At 39.4% G+C, this 25,874-nt stretch overlaps 2 protein-coding genes and 1 pseudogene across 2 annotated transcripts in view; all 3 read right to left on the bottom strand.

Moving 5' to 3' along the window:
* Window positions 1-25,874, bottom strand: part of LOC125903332 (G-protein coupled receptor 4-like) — a 127,319-nt gene that overhangs the window by 83,257 nt on the left and 18,188 nt on the right. The gene's annotated exons all lie outside the window — the stretch shown is intronic.
* LOC125903846 (G-protein coupled receptor 4-like) lies at window positions 2,191-4,333 on the bottom strand. Its single transcript, XM_049601007.1, has 4 exons — window positions 4,250-4,333; window positions 3,180-3,368; window positions 2,795-2,979; window positions 2,191-2,698 (listed from the first exon to the last, which is right to left on the bottom strand). The coding sequence occupies exons 2-4, from the start codon at window positions 3,351-3,353 to the stop codon at window positions 2,191-2,193; spliced, it is 867 nt and encodes a 288-aa protein (XP_049456964.1). The 5' UTR covers window positions 3,354-3,368; window positions 4,250-4,333.
* LOC125903335 (G-protein coupled receptor 4-like) lies at window positions 12,183-16,374 on the bottom strand (annotated as a pseudogene).

Here is a 25,874-nt window from a genome sequence, read left to right as displayed (position 1 = left end):
CAGAAACTTAAGGAAGAACACTAAGGAACTACATTTATGACCCCGCTCCATCTTGTACAGCCACTATCTAACATTCCTCATGGCAGGTAAAACCTCACACACATGCACAATGCATATAAGTACATACAGGCCTGTTGTAATGTTTGCGAACCTCATGTGTCATCAAAACATGTCACAAACTGGGTGAGGAAATCAGACAAAGTAAAGATATCAGACAGTTTAAAAACAGGTACAAAGACAGTATTTTCACAAGGTACAGAAATGATTAGAGGGAACGTAAAGCACACTCAGGGTGACACTGTTGTTAGTACTCTCAATTCGTACTTTTGAATTTGTTTTATACACAGGGTAATATTGATTATCAGGTATTAAGATTAATTGCAGTGGTGTAAATGTGTGGTTGATCGATGGTGAGGAGAGTGCATTTATGTAATAGTTTGATAAGTGATTGATTAGTATAGTTTGGGATTGGAGCTTTTTGGATATGAAATGTTAATTCATGTTTCTCATTGTAGGTCTGTTCATGATTTATTGTTTGTCACTGTTTTGGAGGGTTTTTTTCTACAATCTTATTTTTACTATATAATGATGAAAACTCTGTCTGTGGATGTGTCTGTTCCACGTTTTTCTCTTCATTGACTGAATATTACATCAATTGGCCAAAGGGGGGCGCTATAGCAACCGATTGAAATTGCAAACTTTGAATGGGCATATCTCATGGCCCGTATGTCGTAGAGACATGAAACATTGCACAGAGATGCCTCTCCTCATGAGGAACAAATTTGCCTCAAGAACCCATAACTTCCGCTTATATAGATTTACCACCATTTTGAATTTTTTGAAAAACACTTCAAATTGATCTCTTCCTAGGAAGTTTGACCGATCTGCATGAAACTCTGTGAACATAATCTAGGGACCAATATCTAAAGTTTACTCTTGGCAAAAGATGGAAAACTTACTAAAACTGAGCTTCTATAAGGCAATGAATATTGCGGAGGGCGTGGCTCATCACATAAAGGTGTATAACATCTCAAGGGTTTCACCCATCACCACGCAACTTTGTAGGCATATGACCACACATAATCTGAGGGGACCCTCCATTACTGACCCCATCAAACAAAATGGAGGCGCTAGAGAGCTAATTGCTTATCTAGGCCTAACCGCCGTATGGATTTTACTAAACTTGGTAGATATGTAGAACAGGACGCCTCAAGGTGACTGGAGAAATTTAACTCTAATTGGCAGCTAGGTGGCGCTATAACAACAGAAAAATGCTTAAAAATGGCTAAAATGCAACCGATCGCTGTGGCTCCCCCTGTGGACCAATGTTTGTTGTTTTTTTTGTAATTTTGGTATGACTAAGTCATGGTATGGTATGCTGTACATAATCACAGAAACTGTCAGTGTGTCATGCTGTCAGTCAGTCATTCTGTCTGTCCCACGTTTTTCTACTCACTGACGAGGTCAGTCTATGTGAAACTGCACACAGGCATTGAGGATTGACATAGGTAGAAGGTGACAAAGCTACCAATGGGTATGGACTAGTATATTCTATTTCATTTCATTATTACTTTTTTAATGTTTGAAATCAATCAAATCATCACATATATGGGCAAAAATACCAATGAAAATAAGGAATTATTTGTTAATTGAATAGTTTCTTTTAAACTTTTTTTATAGTTTATGCAGAGAAGCCATATATTTTATAACATATTTTATAATAGATTCCTACTGACAATTTTATTATACAAATATATAAATATATAAATATAACCTATACTATATATATAACATATACACATATGAGTTCCCTATGCCATGTGTGCTGTTTTGTCCCTCACATCCACAGAGTCTACATTAAATACGGTGAATGACGACAGGGTGTATAGTTGCATGATAACCTTCACCTTCTTCTAAAAAAAGGTGGGCAAGCATGTACACAGTGTATGCAAAGTACATCACAACGGCAGATTTAATCAACAGGAAAGAAACATGTATACTCCGTTGATAAACATCTGCCAGTTCTTTCTGTGCATAGAAATGATGATTTATACAGTCTACATATCATTTATGTATTGATTTATGTTCATATATGATATATATACTACCCCTGGTCCTGTCTCTATCATTTCTGTTTGCCTACTCCCCTTTCTCTGCCCACATGAGGTTGTGATGACATATTGCCATCATTTATACTGCTTGACTGCTAACATCATTGCTGTCCATTCTGCAACAACAAAGAGAAGCCAAAACCTTGTCTGTGGTCCCTTTCCTCATGAAAATATACATAACTAAGTCTGCGAGAGGACTTAATCGAAGAAACACAAAAGACACGTTGCTGACAATATTGTTATTTCTGCCATTCTCTGTCAGGGACCAAATGATGCTGGGCAGGAACAGCAGAGTGTAAAGAAGCAGCACCAGGACCAAAACTCCCACAATCCGGCGTTTTTCATCAGGCGGAACTGAGATGGAAGCAGACAGGGCTTTGAGGGTCCCACCCAAGAAGAATATGAGCAGTGGAAGGGGTAGGAGTAAAAAGGTGGCGGAGATTGCTTCTTCAACCACAAAATTTACACAAAAATAGGAAGGGAGGATATAGATTGCAGGAAGGGGCCAGACCATGACACAGACCAGCACAGAGGACTTGATGGTTCGTCTGAAGCGGTACCACAGTGGGAAGACGATGACCAAAAACCTGCAATACAAGACAGACACAGCTTCAGAATGATATCATAACACAATGGCTGAACACAGAAGTAGGTACACACATACTGGATAGACAGACAGCTACCTTTCCAGGGCGATGCACACCATGAAGCAAGCACTTGCCATCACACCAAAGAAGTAAATATAAAAAATGTAATACTTCTTCCAGTCCTCAGGTTTTATCAACCAAACGATTGTGCAGCAGAGCTGAATGAGGTCGGAAATGAGAAGGTTGATGACGTAGATCGGAGCAACGTGATCATTTTGCACCTGCAGGAAAACATTGGTGAAAGGAAAAAAGACAGTTTTCAAGATGTTCTGAACTTCACCTCCTCCAAAAATGTTATCTTGCTCACATCTTACTACAGTCAGAGGTGTGGCTTCATTTTGCCTTCCCTGTCAGTTATATAAACAACGGATTGCATGTCAGCACTTACAGTAATTAAATGAAGCTCAGTCATAATGCATACCAGGGAGTAAAGAGCAAAGATGGCCATGAGGGTCAAAGGAAGGGCGATACCAATGATGATGCATGTCACCACAAATGTGATGAATCCAGCTTCTTCATTATGACCGTAGTAGTCATAGGAGGAGTTGCTGTAATCAAAGCTGTCCTCCCATGAACTGTTGCAGGGATCTTCCATTTTCCTGAGTGAAACCTGTTTAAGAGATCAGGTCATAAAGAGGGAACAAGTTTTTAGAATGAAAAATAAAAATACTAATGATTATAATAAGGAGAATAATAAAAGAAATATCTACCCGACATGGTTCAGAAAAATCACTAAAGCTGTGAGGTGTAAGTTCACACAAATACATTATACTTATAGACAATCAAATAATAAAAACAGCTTTTTGTTTTCAGTTGACATTCCTTAATATTTGTTACATTATAATATCATTTAAAGATTGTGTATGCCTCATTTTTTGCTGTTTATTCTGACAACATTTTGGTATAAAAATGTTCCAGGGACGTTCAAAGCATGTTGCATGTCATCCCCATCTCTCTCTGTCTCTACTGTCTCCTCTCATCAAAGACTAAAATACCTCCAAAAGAAAAAAAGTAACACAACTACTATACAGATGATGACCCCAATTAAGCTTTTACCCTCCCTGAACTATCTGCTTCCTTCTCTCTACCTTCGCTCTCTCCTTCTTTTCTATACATCTGACCCTTCGGCTCCCACTCTGACCCCCAGATGGCACTATTACTCCCACTCATAGTTTCGAGTACGTGCATCAGGGAAGTATTGTCTGTAGGTATACATCAGCTCCATCCCTGAAACTGTTCATCCTAGCTCTTAAATTCTTCACCTCATATTCTTAACTGTTATCTGCTATATCTTTGTTACACAGTAAAATACATATATTTCTAACAAATCAAAATTGTATTTAAGGGAAGAGAGGAAGAGAAAAAAACAAGCAAATTAAGTTCAATGCGAGAACTATACAACCTGTATATTAATTTTTATGACTGTTCTTTTTCTTTAACTCTTAAAAAATTTAACATATAGAGGAAAAAAAAAATTGTGAGAAAATTTACCTTTGAGAGCTCCACGACCGCAGCGACCTGGATGAGTTCCCTACGCCATTGTTTGCCCCTCACATCCAGAGTCTACATACGGTGAATGACGACAGGGCGTTTGGTTTCATGATAATCTGCACCTGCATCTAAAGAACGGTGGGCAGGCATGTACAGTGTATGCAAAGTACATTGCAATGGCAGATTTAATCAACAGGAAAGAAACATGTATACACTGTTGATTTGATGTGGACACTGCAGATATTGTAAAGCGTGAGCAACAGAGAATCCATCTTCTCCGCAAACTTGACTCCTTTTCTGACTGTCCCACCATTCTTTGTCATTTTTATCAGTCTTTTATTGAAAGCATCCTGTGTTTCTGTTTTATTTGTTGGTTCCCCAACCTCACGCTGCAGGATAAAAACAGCCTGTACAGCATCGCATCATTGAAACATGCTCTAAAATCACAGGAGTGAAACTCTGGGATCTGGCCAGCTTTTGTGACCAACAAATGCTTAGAAATGCTCACAGTTATCATCCCAATGAGTTCAGTTTTTTCAGTTACTTTCACAAACTCAGTTTGACACAATCCAGTAATTAATATAATTAATTTAAGACTGGTGACCCCATTCATACCTATAGTGAAATAGGCTTAGAGTGGGTTGATGGTATAGGCAGCTGTCATCACTTACAGGAAGAACATTTCTTCTGATTTCATGTTTATTTATTTTTTTTTCATTTCCACATCCTTTACTTCCCTTCTTCAAAATATTGTACATGTTTCCCATCATCTCAGGTTATTTGTTTGTCACACAGTCAGATGCTTTGTTTTTAATAGGTCAAATTTAAATGAACATGAAGCACAGCGGGGTGGAGGATGCCAAAAGACCAGCAGTATAGTCCTCCAGCCCTAAGCCATCAGCTTCTCACAGTTTGCATATATTTGCATTCCTGCTCTCCTTGTTTTGGATCACTACATTTGTAGGTTGTTGTTTTTTTGTATTGGATAAGCATAGATCGAGAGAAGTGATATAAAATCAACCTTACCTTCAAAAGCTGCAGGACCTGAATGAATTTCCTTCAACTTACACTTCTGCATGACCTTGATTTTGAACTGAAGCTGATTTTTTTTCCAGTAGTGCCCAGAAGAAAAACCTGCAAGTAAGATTCACCAAAGAGAATAAAAGGCATGGATGTCAGGGTCAGGGTGTGTTAGAAAAGAACAAGCTCATATGTTGTCAGACCACATCAAAAGGCAAAAGTGTTTATAATGACTCTAAACAGTGACACTGGAGAACCCAGTCACTAAAGGAACATTTTGCCACTTCACATTTCTGCAAACCACCAATATAAGTTTTTACATTTCATATGTTTTATATTCATGTTTCTACAGTGACATATTCTGATTATATGCATATAACCTGACTTTGTCATGAGCAGGTGGAGAGGATGGTGGATGGTGCGACACCTTGGTGAGATGGCTGCCCAGCTGCAGACCACCATTTGAAACCAACAAACAACAACACTGGTTGTTCTTATGCAACACATGACTAGATCTCCAGCAGTGACTGTAGCACAAACATAACCAAACATTAACCACAGCATTGTTTAAATGTAAAGAGTCAACATATCCACTACATAAGAACATACAACATTGCCAACATTTATTCAGGACAATGGGTTTCACTTAGAGGTGGAGTGAAAAGCTGACTGTCAGAGAAGACATCCACAATCTTCTACCTGTTTGCACACATATAAAAATGTCAGAAATAGTAACGAATAAAGAAGGAGAAAGAAAGAAAAGTTCAAACCCGGCTTTACATTTTCATACGTGCACATATGCGCATATGTATGTCTGTGTGTATGTACAGTTATGTGCATTGTATGTTGAATAATACTAGTCCATACCCATTGGTAGCTTTGTCACCTTCTACCTATGCCAATCCTCAATGCCTATGTGCAGTTTCACATAGATTGACCTCGTCAGTGAGTAGAAAAACGTGGGACAGACAGAATGACTGACTGACAGCATGACACACTGACAGTTTCCGTGACTATGTACAGCATACCATACCATGATTTAGTCATACCAAAAATTAGAAAAAAAGCCAAAACATTGGTCCACAGGGGGAGCCACAGCGATCGGTCGCATTTTAGCCATTTTTAAGTATTTTTCTGTTGTTATAGCGCCACCCAGTTGCCAATTAGAGTTAAATTTCTCCAGTCACCTTGAGGCGTCCTGTTCTACATATCTACCAAGTTTAGTAAACATCCATATGGCGGTTAGGCCTAGATAAGAAATGAGCTCTCTAGCGCCCCCATTTTGTTTGATGGGGTCAATAATGGAGGGTCCCCTCAGATTATGTGTGGTCATATGCCTACAAAGTTGCGTGGTGATGGGTGAAACCCTTGAGATGTTATACACCTTTATGTGATGAGCCACGCCCTCCGCAATATTCATTGCCTTATAGAAGCTCAGTTTTAGTAAGTTTTCCAACTTTTGCCAAGAGGGAACTTTAGATATTGGTCCCTAGATTATGTTCACCCAGTTTCATGCAGATCGGAGAGGCATCTCTGTGCAAAGTTTCATGTCTCTATGACATACAGGGCATGAGATATGCCCAATCAAAGTTTGTAATTTCAGTCGGTTGCTATAGCGCCCCCCTTTGGCCAATTGATGTAATATTGCTTCATTCCCATCCTCCCTTTACCACTGTGCCAAATTTCACATGGATTGACCAAGTCAGTGAGGAGAAAAACATGGAACAGACACACAGACAGACAGACACACACACACACCCACAGACGGAGTTTTCGTCATTATATAGTAAGAATAGTGAGTAATGTTGCACATTTGAGTAATTTTACAGAGTGTTGTGACAGTTGAATTATTGCACGGTGAATTATCCACATCCATAAAATTAAACAACATTCTCTTCTACAGTCAGAGCAAGCTGTGGTGTATTTGAAATATTAAGAACACTGCACATGGAGATACAGTTATCAATGGGCCTTTAGGCTGATGCTTCATACTCATCACCATCAGGGCATGTATTCACGAACACTTTGAGAACACTCTCAGACAGCTCCTAAATCAGCCTAAAAACTTTTTGGAAGGAGTCTTAGATTAGGAGTGATTCAGGAAAGTTCTCAGAGCAACGCTGATCAAGGGAGGGACAGAAACTTTTAGCTTAGTGAGGAGGTGTGGTCGACCCTGTTGCCAGGCGTGATGCATTCTTTTAACAGATGTGTTTGGTTGTCACACACACACCCTTTTGTGAGCCTGCAAGTTGTGGACACCCAGTGGAAATTAAAATGAGGTGCACCACAAGATAACACTGAGTCATTGTTGGTGTGATTGCTGTTGATGGAAGGTTGAGACAGACCTAAGTCATCACTGCTGCACTGTTGCATTTCCCCAGTTGTGAATATCTTAGTGTTGTCATCACTTTTAGCATTATAATGTTATTGCATTGGATGGGAAATATGTGCACATCTCTAATAAGATCGACCACAAACATAATCCCTGCACAGTGTAATCTGTAGGGTTTCATTAACTCAGTAACTCAGCGTTTGGAAACGTTTCTCCCATCTCTGTCCTCTCACCCTTTTCTTCTCTGCTGAAGAAACTCTTAAGCCTCCCAAAAGTTCTCCTCGAGATTTCGAACAGTTTTCCACCTTAGGAGCTCTCTTAAGGGATATAATGCTTTGTGAATAACATATCTTCACCAGCATCTTGTCTTAACTTTAAGTGGAAATTCTTAAACACCACAATCCTAATATTATTCTTAGAACTTTGTCAGTAGGAGCAACTCTTTGTTGGGTCTCTACCAAGGAACTCATCTATCTGTAGAAGTAGTATTTATGTCCCTAAGTACAAGTTTTAATACCACATCAATGCCAGTGCTCCATTACAAGAAAAAGTTTGTTGTTCGACATCTTAAATATGTTATTCTCAATACTTATTATGAAGGAAAAGGCCCCAGTGAGTGTTTTCATTTTATTTTAATGGCTCGGGATAAACAGCAGGCTTGAACCCAAAATCAAAACTCGAAGGTGGACAGATGAAGATAAAAGTTCACTTTACCAGAATCAAAGGCAGGTAAGGGTTGCAACCCAGAAGGAAGTCAAAACAGCCACACTTATCCAGAGGGGTAACACTGAGAGTAATCAGTCTGTGGGTCAGCCATGCACAGAATAAAGGTTCAGGAATAGGTGCAGGCTCAGGTGGCTGGGAGGAAAAAAGGTGCATGAAGCAACAACAGCAAGCTGGCAAGGGACAGGTGAAGATGGGCTGGTATGAGTACTGTGGGTAATTGGGGAATGAGGAACTGGTGAGCTGGTGGATGGAAGCGTCAGCTGGGGAGTCTGAGGGCCTCTGGTGGATGGATAAGGAATGGCAAGTCCAGAGTGTTAATAACAAGCACCAAAGGTAACATAAAAACTCTGGGTATGCTAACATGGGCAAAGTAAGCAAAGACAAATGCAAATAGGTTGACTGATTATTAATTTTATTTATGAGTCAAATAATGCAGCCACATTCTTAAAATCAAAAAGCATTTCTGCAAATGCATTTTAATTTTCAAATTTTACATTTCAAATTGAATTTTGGTATCTATCTGCTGGGGCATATTTTGAAAATTAAATCTCAAATGTCTTTTTCTTTTTCATTTTAATTAAGTGAAAGAATGAGCAGTCTTGAAGAAGAAAATGAAAATGCAAATAGGATGACTGATGATTAATCTTATTTATGAGTCAAATAATGCAGCCACATTCTTAAAATGAAAAAGCATTTCTGCAAATGCATTTTAATTTAAATATTGGTCACGATTCCCTTCCATACTGGCACGACTCCTCCTTCATTCATTTATGCCCTGCTGGTGAGGAATGATGAGGATTAGCTGCAAATTGAAAAAAGAAAAGGGTAAACACAAAACAAAAGGGCGGGCCAAAAATACACAGGCACTTAACAACATGCTATTCTATGATATATATTCATGATTTTGACCTTAAGACTTTTTTTTTTAATTAGAAATTCTGAACAGTGATGTTTTTTCATTTTTTTGATGACATGCTATACCAGGGGTGGCCAACCAGTCAGAGACCAAGAGCCACAAAAATTACCGTGTTAGTACAAAGAGCCACATCATACACATGTGCTTACAAACGCACTCCCTCTCTCACACAAACACGAAATGACATAAAATCAAAATCCATACATTTCCAATTTTTAAAGCCAGATTTATTTATCTCACACACAAATGAATAACCATGAATAGAGATACACAGTAACACAGTCTCTCCCTCTCATACTGTCTTTCTCCACCCCCCCTCCACACCCACAGTCTCTCCCTCTCCCACTCTCTCCACACAGTCTCTCCCACTCTCATACTCTCTCCAGATTAGTGTTGTCACGGTACCAAAATTGGGACCCACGGTATGATACCAGTGAAAGTATCACAGTTCTGAGTAGTATCACGATACCACAGCAAAAATGAGGCAGATGTGCCTTTTGTCATTTATAAAAAGATAAATCACTTTTCTATAATACATCAATGATATTTCAATGGAATAAATTACTTATTGACTTATTCATACTTCAAAAACAGCATCAATAAGTGATTAACATAGGGGGGATCAAAATAAAATAAATCAAAATCAACCAGCCACCCTCCTCCCCTGACAAGTAAAGAACAGTCCCTTCATAAGTAACGAACAGTCCTTAAAGTGCGGTGAGGTTTGTGGACCGTTACCTGCCACAAAGAGAGAAATGTGAACGGCTCGTTTCTCCTCTGACACACCACATACCTGTGTGCCGCCGTGGCTCGGCTGTCCAGGTACTACTGGGCAGTCGTGACACAAATTTATTCACCTGGAGCCGGGCTTCTCGGTCGCTGGTAAGCCGTTATCTTGCGCTGCGGAGCACTATAGCCATTTTTGGCCAGCGCATGGACACTCACCCTCCTTTGATTGGACTTTGAACTTATCCCACAGTAGTGGCACCTTGAGGTCATGTACCGTGGTGTTTAAGTAGCAGCCTACTGCGGTCTACCGTTGGTACCAGTATACCGTGCAACACTACTCCACACACATCCACACACAGTCTCTCTCTCCACACAGGCACACACACACACACACAAAGACATTTCTTCCCTGCCATTTTTGTTGTGCGATATCCGTGCTGTCATCCTGCATTCCTCCCAAACTCCACACCCTCTCACCTGCCCGTGTGCACTCCTCTCTCTCTCACTCGCTCGTTCCACTTAAGCCTGTTACATTTCTTAAAGGGCCATACGCACTCATAACAATAAATTGATTTTTTATGACGGAAGAGCCGCACGCCGATGGCAAAGAGCCGCATGTGGCTCGCGAGCCGCAGGTTGGCCACCCCTGTGCTATACTATGTTTTTCAAAATTTTTGATGTCAGACAATCCTTTGACATTTTAGTGTTTTACACTGATGTTATTCCATGAATTTTGTCGACATGATTGTTTTTCACAATTTTTTTGACAACATACTAGTCGCTAACATTTTTTCACAAGTCATGTTAATTTTGATGTTTTTTCACGATTTTTGATGACAAGCTGTACAATGATGTTTTTTCACAATTTTAACATGTTAAACTATGACATTTTTTAAAGATTTTTGATGACAAGCTATACTATGACGTTTTTTCAAAATTTTTGATGTCAGACAATCGTTTGACATTTTTTCCACAACTTTTGACAACATGCTTTACGCTGAAGTTATTAAATACCTGTTTACATGGGGAGATAGAGAGATACTCATAGGGAAAGTAAATATTAATAAAAGAAAAAGACTTAATCAAAAATAAATTAATAACACAAGCAATAGAAATAAAATGAATAAATCAGAATGAAAAACAAAATAAAAAGATGGTAAAAGTGATAAAATTAAAAAGAAATTAAAAGTAAAAAACTGAAATAAAAAAAATAAAAAAGGAGATTGTAATAAACTCTGAGTGAAAATTAATTAATTAAAAATAAACCAAAAGTAAAACATTGGAAATCAATCAAAAAATAAATTATGGAGGTGGTAATAAAATCTAAGTAAAAATAATTTAATTTAAAAGAAAAAAAATTATATAAAATTACATGAGCGCACAGCTGATAGGTAGAGTGGTTTGATTACATGAGCGCACAGCTGATATGTACAGTGGTTTGATTACATGAGCGCACAGCTGATATGTACAGTGGTTTGTTTACATGAGCACACAGCTGATAGGTAGAGTGGTTTGATTACATGGGCGCACAGCTGATATGTACAGTGGTTTGTTTACATGAGCACACAGCTGATATGTACAGTGGTTTGTTTACATGAGCACACAGCTGATATGTACAGTGGTTTGTTTACATGAGCACACAGCTGATATGTACAGTGGTTTGATTACATGAGCGCACAGCTGATATGTAACAGTGATTTGATTACATGAGCACACAGCTGATAGGTAGAGTGATTTGATTACATGAGCGCACAGCTGATATGTAACAGTGATTTGATTACATGAGCACACAGCTGATAGGTAGAGTGGTTTGTTTACATGAGCACACAGCTGATAGGTAGAGTGATTTGATTACATGAGCGCACAGCTGATATGTAACAGTGATTTGATTACATGAGCACACAGCTGATAGGTAGAGTGGTTTGTTTACATGAGCACACAGCTGATAGGTAGAGTGATTTGATTACATGAGCACACAGCTGATATGTAACAGTGGTTTGATTACATGAGCACACAGCTGATAGGTAGAGTGATTTGATTACATGAGCACACAGCTGATATGTAACAGTGGTTTGATTACATGAGCACACATCTGATAGGTAGGACAGGCATCTATATAAGACAGGTCTTTAATTCCTGTCACACATAACTACATAACTAGTAGAATTATGTCTACTTTTGGAAATCATATCAGCTGATGACAGAATTCCTGTCACACATAACTACATAACTAGTAGAATTATGTCTACTTTTGGAAATCATATCAGCTGATGACAGAATCTGTCTCTCTTCTTTCTATTTAATAGACAATAAAGTCTTGCCCACATGTCTCCTTCTTCTCCTGTTCTTCCCTTTCTCTCAATCTCACTTTCTCTTTCTCTGCCTAAATTAAGCTGACTGTGGACATGTTGTCATCATTCATGCTGGACTGCTGATATCATTGCTGTCCATTTTGCAACAACATGCAGAGGCCAAAAGCCTGTCAGCGGTTCCTTTTCTGATGAAAACATACAGAACTAAGTCTGCGAGAGGACTCAACTTAAGAAACACAGGAAACAGGTAGTAGAGAGTTTTGTTAGATATGGCTGCTGCTGTCAGGGACCAGATGATGCTTGGCAGGAACAACAGTGTGTAAATCAGCAACACCAGGACTAAAATGCCTACAATTCGGCGTTTTTCGTCAGAATGGACAGAGATGGAAGCAGACAGGGCTTTGAGGGTCCCAGCCAGGAAGAATATGAGCAGTGGGAGAGGAACAATGATGAGAATGGCAAAGATGACTCGTTTGACCTCTGGATTATCCCAAAAAAAGAAAGGGAGGAGACAGACAAGAGGAAAGGCCCAGACCACGACACAGACCAGCACAGAGACCTTGATGGTTCGTCTGAAGCGGTACCACAGTGGGCAGGCGATGACCAAATACCTGTAATACAAGACAGACACAGCTTCAGCATCATATCGTAAAACAATGGTCAGACACAGAAATAGTTCCACACATACTGGATAGACAGACAGCTACCTTTCCAGCGCGATGCACATCATGAAGCAAATACTGGCCACCAGACAATAGCTGTAAATGCGATAGATGATAATAAATATTGTCCTTTCCTTGGGTTGTACCAACTCATAAGTCAAGCAGCAGAGCTGAATGAGGTCAGAAATGAGAAGGTTGATGACGTAGATCGGAGCAACGTGATCATTCTGAACCTGCAAGAAAACATTGGCGCAAGTTAAGAAAGCAGTTGTGAACATGTTCTGAAGTCCACCCCCTCCCAAATATGTTATCTTGCTCTGCCCAGCAACTGCAGTCAGTCTTTGATACATTTTTCATCACGCTCTCTTTTGTGCTCTCAGAAAATATGATACATTCTGGACCAAACAGGTTTTCTGTATTCATCAAACAGATGCAGCAGACTGGAGTCACAGTCTGAATGTAATGTTTGTGTTTGCAAGGTTCATCTCTCTCTTCATTACATATTCATTGCAGGGAGGATTGCGCATATAAGGGAAGGAGACCTGTTAACAGAGATTAATAATGTATTTCACTGACATACACTCACCAGCCACTTAATTAGGTACACCTATTCAACTGCACGTCAATGCAAATAGCAAATCAACTAATCATGTGGCAGCATTTAGGCATGTAGACGTGGTCAAGACAACCTGCTGAAGTTCAAAACAAGCATCACGATGGGAAAGAAAGGTGTATTAAGTGACTTTGAATGTGGCATGGTTGTTGGTGCCAGACAGGCTTCAGTATTTCAGAAACTTCTCCACACAACCATCTCGAGGGTTTACAGAGGATGGTCCGACAAAGAGAACATATCCAGTGAGCAGCAGTTCTCTGGGTGAAAATGCTGATGCCAGAGGTCAGACGAGAATGGCCAGACTGGTTCAAGATGATAGAAAGGCAACAGTAACTCAAATAACCACTCGTTTCAACCAATTTACGCAGAAGACCATCTCTGAACTAACAACACGTCGAACCTTGAAGCAGATGGGCTACAGCAGCAGAAGACCACACCAGGTGCCACTCCTGTCAGCTAACAACAGGAAACTGAGGCTACAGTTCACACAGGCTCACCAAAACTGGACAATTGAAGACTGGAAATAGTTGCCTGGTCTGATGAGTCTGGATTTCTGCTGCCACATTCAGATGGTAGGGTCAGAATTTGGTGTAAACAACATGAAAGCATGGATCCATCCTGCCTTGTATCAACGGTTCAGGCTGCTGCTGGTGGTGTAATGGTGTGGGGGATATTTTCTTGGCACACTTGGGGCCCCTTAGTACCAAGTGAGCATGGTTTAAACACCACAGCCTACCTGAGTATTGTTGCTGACTGTGTCCATCCCTTTATGACCACAGTGTAGCAGTGTAGCAAGGTGTACTGAATGAAGTGCATGATGGGAATGTTATTAATTTTGCATGTTTTTAGTCTTTAACCAAAGCCTTGGACCTATCCAAATTTTTGACCTGATGTGTCTGTATCAGGCTTTTTTTAAAATGTCAATCCATGCACTGGCTGAGACATTTCATTAAAAACCAAAACCATCAACCTCATTGTAGTATGAAAGGAAAAGTCAGGGGACAAATAAGGTCAGTGGGCGTCCTCCTGTAGGGACCGTGGATATCTTTAAACCTCTATGAGTTTAGCATCCAATCAGCCTTATGTGCATTATGTTCATACCTCAGAAAAAAGAGCATAGATGGCCAAGATGGTCAAAGGAAGGCCGATACAAATGATTATGCACGGCACCACGTACATGATGGATCCAGCTTCTTCATTATAATACTTAATGTAGAAATCTTCCATTTCTCCGAGTGAAACCTGTTTAAGAGATGAGAGTATGGGAAGGGAACATGTTGTTTAATGTTTGCCCTTGTTGTTCAGTGATATCGCTAAAGCTACGAGGTGCAAGTTCACACAAATACAGTGTACCCACAAAGAAAAAAGAAAAGAATCTATTGTACATTTTTTACTGTTAGTTTCATATAGTGCAAGTACTGGTTACAAAAACAATAGCCCCTTTTACACTGCCAGATTTTCGGCGAATTTTGGGCCGTTTTGCCGGCAAGCTGCGAGCGTTCAGACACACAGAGCCGGATTGACGAGTTGATCCGAGGTGCCCAATTTTCCACCTCGTAGGGTAGACATAATGGCGGAGGCTTTTTGGTTTAAAAAGAACAAGGCGCCCTTCCGCCATGGGAGGAGCTGTTGATGACTTGTGGGGGGAACTGTTGATGACGCCACAACCCACTGGCAGTGGACTAACAGGAAACAGCTGATAGCAGGAGGGAAACACAAACCTGAGGAGACAAGGAATTGCGCGCCCTCCTTGCCCTCACAAACGAAGAGGCCATTAACCATCAGATGACGGATGGTGAAGGGCAGGCCGACTTATGAGAGAATCGCCGAAGGACTGACCAGCCGCGGCTTCCCTCCCACGTCACTGTTTACGTCACACGCTGAGCTCCACGTTTTGTTACTTGCTCACGCCCCCCATTGCCCCAAAAAAGTTTCGCTGCACTCCCCGATTTTGTTCTTATACTGCCAATGCTGACAAAAGACTGATTGGGCTTTCCTGCAAATTTGCACAATTCCTATTTAAAAGGGCTATTGTATTTTAAGTGCTGTGAGGTCTTTACAGCAGCCACAGAACATTGTTTAGTTAATGCAATGTTGAATGTTAATGTCAACAGGTTTAGGACGTTTTGCCTGTCTTGTGAACTTGATGCCCCTCTACCCTCTGATTTAAGTTTACATGATTGATTAATCCACTTGATGAGGCATTTGTTTGATCTTTTGTGTATAAATTCATGCTGTTATCTCATGACACATACCTGAATTGTTAACTGAGTGTAACCTGTCTTGGGTTACATAATCATATTGTCACAACACAGAAAGGCCTTTTGTGTATATCAGCTGTCATCATTTATCGGAAAACTTACATTTCACTAGAAATACCTGTCAGTGGATCAATGACGGCACAAAACATTCAGCAAATAACAAACAGAAAATGTAATAACAGTATTGATGATAATAAGAAGACAAATTTGTATTCCTGAAATGTCTAGACTACTACTGTCTTATTTCTTGATTTCCTTTTAATTGTGTATGCTCTCTCATTTTCTTCTTACATTCTTTGTTTACCCAGATCTTTTTTTTTTAAATATGAATACTGCATCTTTGTGCATGTTTTCATATGTGTTTGTTTTGCACAGTCACGTACTTATAATTCTCCCAATTTAAAGGAAAAACACAGTAAACACACAGTAGTATGTACAGCTACACTCCAACGTTTTCAGCTTCTTAAATGTTACATAATCATTTCCTGACTGTATCGTTTTTAATAATATAATGTCACAAAATTTACCTTTAAAAGCTGTGAGACCCCACACGAATGAGTTCCCTACACCAGTGTCTGCTGTTGTGTCCTCAGCATCCAAATGGTCGACAAAAAATATGGCAAATTGTAATTGTGTTATCTCTTATGTAAGAGAGAAAACAAACAGGGCCACCATATCTACACAGTGCATCATGACAGTCCAACACTGCCTGTTAAACTTTGCTAACCCTCTGCCTCTGAACAGATATCAAAGTGTGGTTGTAGAATGTTGTGCATTTTCTGCTAATAAGACAGCGTTGTTTTATCATGTCTTTATCTTCCTCTGATAATTCAACTGAAAACGCAAAGCTTCTTTTCTCAATAATGTCCTGAAAACACCCTGCGACACTTACAGATTCTGTTCACGGCTCAGAGATCAAACATTGAGAAGTGGGTGCTGTAGCATTGTTCCGACCTCTCATTGTTCCAACCTCTCATTGTTCCGACCTCTCATTGTTCCAACCTCTCATTAGTCCGACCTCTCATTGCTCCGACCTCTCATTAGTCCGACCTCTCATTGTTCCGACCTCTCATTGTTCCAACCTCTCATTAGTCCGACCTCTCATTGCTCCGACCTCTCATTAGTCCGACCTCTCATTGTTCCAACCTCTCATTGCTCCGACCTCTCATTGTTCCAACCTCTCATTAGTCCGACCTCTCATTGTTCCAACCTCTCATTAGTCCGACCTCTCATTGCTCCGACCTCTCATTAGTCCGACCTCTCATTGTTCCAACCTCTCATTGCTCCGACCTCTCATTGTTCCGACCTCTCATTAGTCCGACCTCTCATTGCTCCGACCTCTCATTAGTCCGACCTCTCATTAGTCCGACATCCCGTTGTTCCGATATGTGATTATACTAGGCTATACTGTATTTGTGTACCATAGAGGATCAGCAACGCAACAAAAGTAGGCTACTGGTCGAGATATACAAGTGTCATAGAGAGGAGAGAGTGAAACACCATAACCTCCTGTTATTAACTCTGGGGTCGGGGTTGTGTGGGGAGCTCTCCGCGGTGCTGAACGGCTCCTGGCGGGCGTATTTCTGCCTTGATGGTGCGCTGCGACCGGCTCTGGGTCAGCTGGGAAAGGCTTGAGGCGAAGCAGGCTCACGGCTTATGTGTTTGCCACTTTCTTTTTCATTTTAACCCACACCATGATCTTTTCCTGACCCTAACCAAGTGGGTTTTGTGCCTAAACCTAACCAGACCTTAACCACAGGGCATCATGATGATTTCGGAACAACGAGACTTCAAAACAATGGGTTTAATATGGTCGGAACCCAGACCCCATAGACCTATATCAAATATCTAGTACAGCCGGACTTCCGGTGACGTCATGAGTAGAACAACAGGTTAGAGACGAAGCTCCGTCAGAAAAACTTGGAAAACAGTGACAACCATAGATATTTAAGGTCTTCAGATTAGAAACGAGCATCTGAACAAGATGTCCTCCTCCTCGAGGAACAAAGGAGCTGGAAAGCAGGGAACTTTGAAAGAAACAAGCGATAAAACACCGAGCTCGGACAGCGCTAGCTTAAATGCTACTAGCCACATGATGTGCGAGACCGAGTCTCTGCTCATAGAGGAAATGAAAAAACTTCGTGAAGAAAATACTCAGGGGCATAAACAAACTACACAGACCCTTGAGCGACTGGAAAAAGCTATGACGGACATTAAAGAGCAGCTTGGTGACCATCAGCAGAGGATTTGCGGGCTGGAAGGAAGAGTGAGTGGAGTGGAAGATGCGGGCGCAAGGCAGCATCGCGTGCTACGATATCTTCTTCAACGTGATAAACAACTCACAGATGTATGTGACGACCTACAAAACAGGCTGAGAAGAAATAACATTTGAATATTCCAAATACCAGAGATGAGTGAGCAAGGTGATGTTGTTGAGTTTGTGAAAGGCTTGCTGCCCAAAGTGCTGAAACTGCCAGCTGACTTGGATATTAAAATCGAAAGAGCACACCGCGCACTCCAGGTCAGACCGACAAGCCCAGCAGCACCCCCCCGATCGATCATCGTGAGATTTCTGGACGCTGCAGTAAAGGACATTGTTTTGCAACAAGCATGGAGTCAAGGACAGGTGATGTTTCAAGACAAGAGGATTTTCTTTGATCAAGATTATTCTCCTGAGCTACAAAAGAAGCGAGTTAAAGTTCATGCAGTCATCAAGCAGTTAAAGCAAAAAGGCATTCAGGCAAAGTGCCTTTATCCAGCCCGACTGAAGCTTAAGATGGACTCGGGAGAAAAGACTTTCCCCACGCTGACGAGCGCCGCTGACATTCTGAGGGAGTTGGGAGTCCAGGTGCAGTGTGGAGAGAAGGAGCGCATTGAGGAGAGACTCACTGAAGGATGGACCATTAGCGCAAAGAGGAAGAGAAACAACATGTTGGCAGCATCGGATCTGAAGGCCATGATGGAGGAGGAGGAGGAGGACGAATAGTTTGAACAAGGTATAAGATATTTAAAACCACTTTACTGACTGGAGACTCGAGGTTATTAAAGCTACATAGTTGAATATATATGGACAATGATTGTAGGCGTAAGATATATTCTGACGGAAGACTCTTTATGTTTACATGAGTGATCCACACTCACTAAGACCCTTCTTACATGTTAATGTAATATTGGTCATTATTGCTCATTGTGTGCTATCACCCACAGAGAGGTCAGGTCACCACTCTCTGTCCCATTATCACCGGGGGTCAGACATAGTTACGGATTATGTTCTGTGTCTGGCTGGAAATGTGGAAGTTCTGTTCTATGTTCTTAATGTTCTCTATGTTCTTAATGTTTTGTTTTACCTGAGACAAGTGATGAACCTTAGTTTGTTTAGTCCAATATGTTTGGAGCTAATAACAACAAGGAAAGGAGGGGAAGAAAGGGAAAAAGGAGGGAAAGAAAAAAGAGAAAAGAGAAGGAAGGGAAAGAAAAAAAAAGAAAAAGACAGGGTTGTGTCGCATGAAACAATTAACGTACAGGGATGACATTACTTAATTTAATCACCTATAATGTAAAGGGAATAAACAGCCCAATTAAAAGAAAAAAGATACTGGGACATTTGAAGAAAATGCACTGTTCTATAGCTTTACTTCAAGAAACACATCTTACAGAAATAGAACACGAAAAATTAAAAAGGGAGGGGGTGGATCAAGTTTATAGCAGCTCTTATGGAAAATGCAAAAAGAGAGGGGTAGCTATATTATTCTGTAGATCTGTGTATTTTCATTGTGAAAAGGTCTGTCAGGATATAGAGGGCCGCTATGTTATGGTTATAGGGACAATTGCTGGATTTAAAATAACGATTTTGAATGCTTATGCACCTAATGAGGACTGCCCTTATTTTTTCAAAAAGCTTGCGCATCTGGTAGCAGACAATAGGGAAGGTATTTTTATTATGGGTGGGGACTTTAACTGTGTACTGAATAATAAATTAGATAAATTACCAATATCCTCAAAACCTCAAACCAGAATGTCTAAAAGTTTAACAAACATGTTGAAAGAATTAGGGTTAACTGATGCGTGGCGCTACTTTCATACAAACAAGAGAGATTTTACCTTTTGGTCACAAGTGCATGGGAGTTATTCACGGCTAGATCACTTTTTAGTTTCAAAAAAAGACATACACCGGATTAAAAAATGCGTGATTGAATCAATGACCATTTCAGATCATAGCCCAGTCATAATGGCACTCGACTTGGGATTGGAGCCATGTATGAAATATTGGAGAATTAATGTCTCATTGCTGACAGATGCTAGAATCAGAGAAGAAATAAGGTTGGCTATATCTGAATATTTTGCTCTGAATGATAATGGAACCGTCTCACCCTCCATTTTGTGGGACGCAGGAAAAGCTACAATAAGGGGAAAAATAATATCTATAGGCTCAAGATTGAAAAAAGACAGGCTTAAAAAACAAGTGGAATTAGAAACTGAAATTAAGAGATTAGAAAGGGAACATAAACAGCATGGGAAACAAGAAGTGCTTGATAAACTTAAAGAAAACAGAACCAAATTGGATGAAATATTAACATATAAGGCAGAGGGTGCCCTCGGGTTTATTGATAGAAAATACTACGAACTGGGAAATAAGGCAAGCAGGTTATTATCATTTCAATTACAGAAGGCACAAGCGAGTCGGATAGTTCCTAAGATTAAACAACCTTATTCTAATGATGTTAAAACGAGCCCAAAAACAATATCAGATGCCTTTGCTAAATACTTTGAACAACTATATAAGGGTCAATTACAAGAATCAAAAGGAGAAAAAATAAAGGATTTCTTTAAAATCTCAAGTTGGCCAAACTGACCATTGATGAAGCCTCTGCACTAGTAGAACCAATTAGAGAAGAAGAGATTAAAGAAACAATAGTTAAATTAAAAAATAATAAATCACCAGGCATGGACGGATTTTCCGGAGAATATTATAAAGTGTTTGTTAATGACCTTACTCCTGTATTATGCAGGCTATATAACTATGCGCTAAATTCTGGAAATCCTCCACAATCATTGTCAGAGGCTATCATTACAGTCTTGCACAAGGAAGGAAAAGATCCATCACAGTGTTCTAGTTATCGTCCTATAAGTCTTCTGTGTGTGGACTACAAAATATTAACATCTATTTTGGCAACGAGAATACAAAAATATATTAAAAAATTAATAAATCCAGATCAGACAGGGTTAATATCAGGTCGCCATGGGCCAAAGAATATAAGGAGAGTGTTAAACTTACATTCACTTATGGCAATAGGTGCACAAACGTCAATTCTTCTAAGCTTATACGCTGAGAAAGCATTTGACCGGTAGATTGGCAATTTCTAGAACAAACACTTATTGAGATGGGATTTGGTGAAAAATTTGCTAGTTGGTTTCGGTTGTTATACAAGAACCCCAAATCGAAAATTAGAGTAAATGGGCATTGCTCGGAGTTCTTTGATGTAGAGAGAGGAGTAAGACAGGGGGATTCTCTTTTCCCCGTCCTCTTTGCTCTCAGCATTGAGCCTCTGGCGGAGGCCATACGACAGGATGCTCGGATTGAGGGGGTTGAGGATGGTGGGGGGAGAACTCACAAAATTTCCCTCTTTGCGGATGATATCCTGCTTTTTATAAAACATCCTAATACTACAATACCTCGACTCATGCAGTGCTTGAAAGATTATGGAGATATCTCTGGATATAAAATTAATCAAAATAAATCAGAGGCAATGATGATATCAGGGATGTGGCCAAGTCAACTTAACGAGATAGTATCATTTCGTTGGTCTAAAGTAGGGTTTAGGTATCTAGGAATTATTATAACATCTCAAACCACAAACCTTTTTGAAGCAAACTATAATAAGTTAATCAAACAAATAAGGAGTGATCTGACTCGCTGGGAAGTCCTCCCCCTATCTCTGTATGGAAGAGTGGAAACAGTACGGATGAACCTGCTTCCCCGGCTCCTATTTTTATTTCAGTCCCTACCCATTAAAGTTCCAATTTCCACCTTTAACATGTTAAACAAATTAATCTCTCAATTTATATGGCAACACAAGAGACCCAGAATTAGACTTAAAATACTTAATTTGGCTAAGAAAAATGGAGGTCTGGCATTGCCGAATTTGAAATTTTATTACTGGGCAGCTCAGCTAGCAACGACTGTGGGTTGGATAAGTGGAGACGAGGAGGCAAAGTGGGTTCAAATAGAACAGGGTGAAGTTAAGGGTGCACTGTTATCTATCCTACCCTTTGTGGATTTGAAGCAAGTCAACAAAATGAAGATTGGAAACGAATGGATAAAACATACTTTAAAGATTTGGGGGGAAGTTAAAAAGATGTTTGGAGATAGTGGGTCTATCTCTAGAGCTATGCCCATAGTGGGCAACATTGATTTTCCACCTTCGGTTTCAGATCATGGTTTTAGGAGATGGGCGGCTAAAGGTCTCACTATCTTTAATCAATTATTTGAGGAAACACACTTAAAATCCTTTACCCAGCTTCAGGAACAATTCGACCCTCCCTCCAATGATTTTTATAGATATTTGCAAATTAGGCACTATATTACAAATCATAAAGACAAAGAGCGAATTGGCAAAACTCCAAATAGTATAGAACAATATTTTATTGAAATCTTGGAAAAACGTCTCCCATCACGTAAACATGTTTCTCATCTCTATAAAAGACTTTCATCAGACTTATGTGAGAATACCTACAATATTAAGGGAAAATGGGAATTGGAATCTAATACTATAATAGAAGACGAACTTTGGGATAAACTTTGTAACAGCAGTCATAAAGGTATCAGCAGTCAGCAGTGGAAAGAATTTGACTGGAAATTCAAAATCAGATTTTTTCGTACCCCTTTGGCTGTTTCAAATTTTGTTAAAGATTCCTCAGCAGCTCTATGCTGGAGACAATGTGGTAAAATAGGTGATCATACACACATATTCTGGGACTGTCCAGTTATTTTTGCATATTGGAAAGATATTAAAACGAAATTGAGAAAATTATGAAAAGAGAAATCCCCTCAAGCATGCTGCTTTACCTGCTTGGTGTTATACCGGTCGACCTTTTCACTGCTGACCAAAGATATATTTTGCATATTTTACTATTGGTTGCCAAGAAAAATGTAACAGCAAACTGGAAGAATGTTAAATCACCGACCGTGGCTGAATGGAAACAGAGGTTGAGACAAGTGTATCTTATGGAAAGAATGACTGCATCATTACAGTTGAAAATGGACCTTTTTGATCGGAGGTGGAGCATGGTCGGAAAATACTTATTAATATGAATTTAATGAGACTGGTGAGGCTGTGTGTTTTTTGTTTCGTTTTTTTTTTTTTTTTTTTTTTTTTTTTTTAAGTAATGGAAATGGACCCTGACATGATGCATTCTATTTGCTCCTCCTTGTTATTGGCATGTCTGTACCTTCTATACATCACTGATCTTGTCTCGGATGTTGTTCACTGTTTAACTGAAAAACTCTAAATAAAAAGTTCAAAAAAAAAAAAAAATATCTAGTACAGCCGAACTATCATGTTATTATTATTATTATTATTATTATTGGTGGGAAATTACAGAGGAATATAGGAATAGAGGAATATATTTGCAAGAACACTTTCGTGTTTTTGTGTGTATAGGCTACAGGACGTTATTGAATCAGGGAATCCGTGTGTACACCACGACAATGGATCCTAATTGAGTTTACATTGGCATTGTTTCCGTGGTACCAGCACGTAATTTCAACCCATTTCGTGCAGCCACCACGGAATGCGGTGTTAAGAGGTCGTGGTCATTTCACGTATTTCTGTGAGATCAGGTTGTTTTTTGGCCCAGTGTATAAAATGATTTTTGTTTGTTTCTTTGCTTGTTTTTTCTTTATTTTTGTAGATAGTTACTAAAATGAGTCATCCTCAGATAATACAATACTTCTAAAAAGTAAACCAATGATAACAATAATGAAATAAGCAAAAATAATATTAAAATTATATTGAAATTTTAAAATCTATTTAGAGTGGAATGGTAGCCTAATAGATAACTTAGATACAATTTATTATTGTTTAGACACTATTTATTATTGCTTCGATACTATTTAGCCTCTTATTGTATTTACTTTTAGCATGTTCTATTTTTATCTACTGTGGGCTATATGTTTTAATTTATTTAATAACTAAAGTATTTTATGTTAGACCTACATCTTAATATTTTATGTAGGTAGGATATAAACAACAGAAATAAATGGAAAAAAAAAACAGTAAAAAAAATAAATAAATAAAAAATATTAAAACATATTTTCCCATCTCAGGTATGTAGATTTTATTGATGCCACACAATTATTTTCAATGTCCTGACTATAACACCAACTATTATAATCCAATGTGAAACAGAGCGCAGGCTTTTCACTTAGAACACTGGTGCTAGGAACAGCATCGTGATTTCCATCAGAGTCTTCATCACTGCTGCTCCTGTTGTCAGTACTACTGCTGCTTTCATCACCTGGTGTAGAAAAAAGTAATCACTGTATAAGAGTGCAGACATTTTTATCTATATTATACACACATCTTGTACACATGGTTACATTCACACACATATGGCCACGTGTAAACCGCAAAAAGCTGAAACTATTACTTGGGATGGGTCACGATTTTCGAATTTTCGAATAGTCGTTTTATTTTGAAAAATCGATTTTTTTAATGCAACTATTACTATTCGCCGTCTTATTTCCCCCTTTATTTGACATGCAATTCAGCTCCTAACCGCACGAGGGCAGTATAGGATTGCTACAGCGGTGTGAGATGGGCAACCAGCTAGTTTGATGCTCTTCTACAAACAGGAGAAACATGCAGAGGCTACTACAGTCATCAAAAAGTTCCATGTGGAACAACTTCGACAAAATAAACAAAAATGAGGTGCAGTGCAAACTCTGTGAGGCAAAGCTTGCGTATCACAAGTCTACAACAAGTATGCACAGTCATTTGAGAGCGAGGCACGCAGGAGGCGGCGAGGGACCGTACGAAAAATCGTCGAATAGTTGCCATAGAAATAGTTTCGAATATTGTTTTTGCTTGTGCTGCCCATCCCTAATTATTACTGCTGTTTTTTTTTGTTTTTTTTTTTAAAAATAAGATTATCTATTTGGCCTGTTGCTTTAGGACAGCATGAAATGCGGAAATAGAGAATGGGGGATTGACACGGGCCGCAGGTTGGGATCGAGCCCACGACCGCTGCGGTGAGGCGGTGCCTCTGTGCATGGGGTCTCTGCATGCTGCGTACAGACTACACTCCTGACCACAGACATATATACATAGACGACGCATCGGGCGCTGAGCCGTACGTCAACGTTGCTGCCATATTGGATGTGGCAAGGCTGCGCTGTAAACTAACACAAGTGAATGGACTTCATTTCATAAAGCGCCTTTCTTAAAAGAATTTTACGTTAATGCCTCTCGTTTATTCATTCACACATGCACTAATATACTTGGGAAACAGGTAACAATGTATGTGATCTTTTCAGATGGCTAGGATAAGAACTTTATTGATCCCACACAGGAGTAATTCACTTTACATCAGCTATAGAGAAGAAGGTAGTGCTGTAAAAGAATGCACAGTAGCTTATACATACATATTTATATATGTATATATGTATACATATATACATATATATATATATATATATATATATATATATATACTTTGTGCATGTATAGGTCCTGTTTGTGCATGTGTGTGTCGGACCTGTGTGTAATTGACAAGCAAGAGTGAAAACATTGAATTTCCCCTCAGGGCAATTAATAAAGTAAATAAACTTAAACTTAAACTTAAAACTTAAGGTAGAGAGGAAATGTTAGTAAGGCACAAATATGCATTAGTGCGAGAGGGAAGTGGGGCTGATAAAACACCACAAAGGAAGTTGTAATCAGCCCATACATGTTAAGTCCGTATATTCAAGACTTTGCTGTTCTGATGAGTAAATAGCAGCTGAGCTTGTTGCAGGTTTATATACATAAATATTGAATTTACCATTTTATAAGTA

Source organism: Epinephelus fuscoguttatus, linkage group LG16 (genome assembly GCF_011397635.1).
Source record: "Epinephelus fuscoguttatus linkage group LG16, E.fuscoguttatus.final_Chr_v1".
NCBI lineage: Eukaryota > Metazoa > Chordata > Actinopteri > Perciformes > Serranidae > Epinephelus > Epinephelus fuscoguttatus.
Note: the sequence above shows the minus strand (reverse complement) of the source record. Positions and strands in the feature narration are given on the sequence as shown.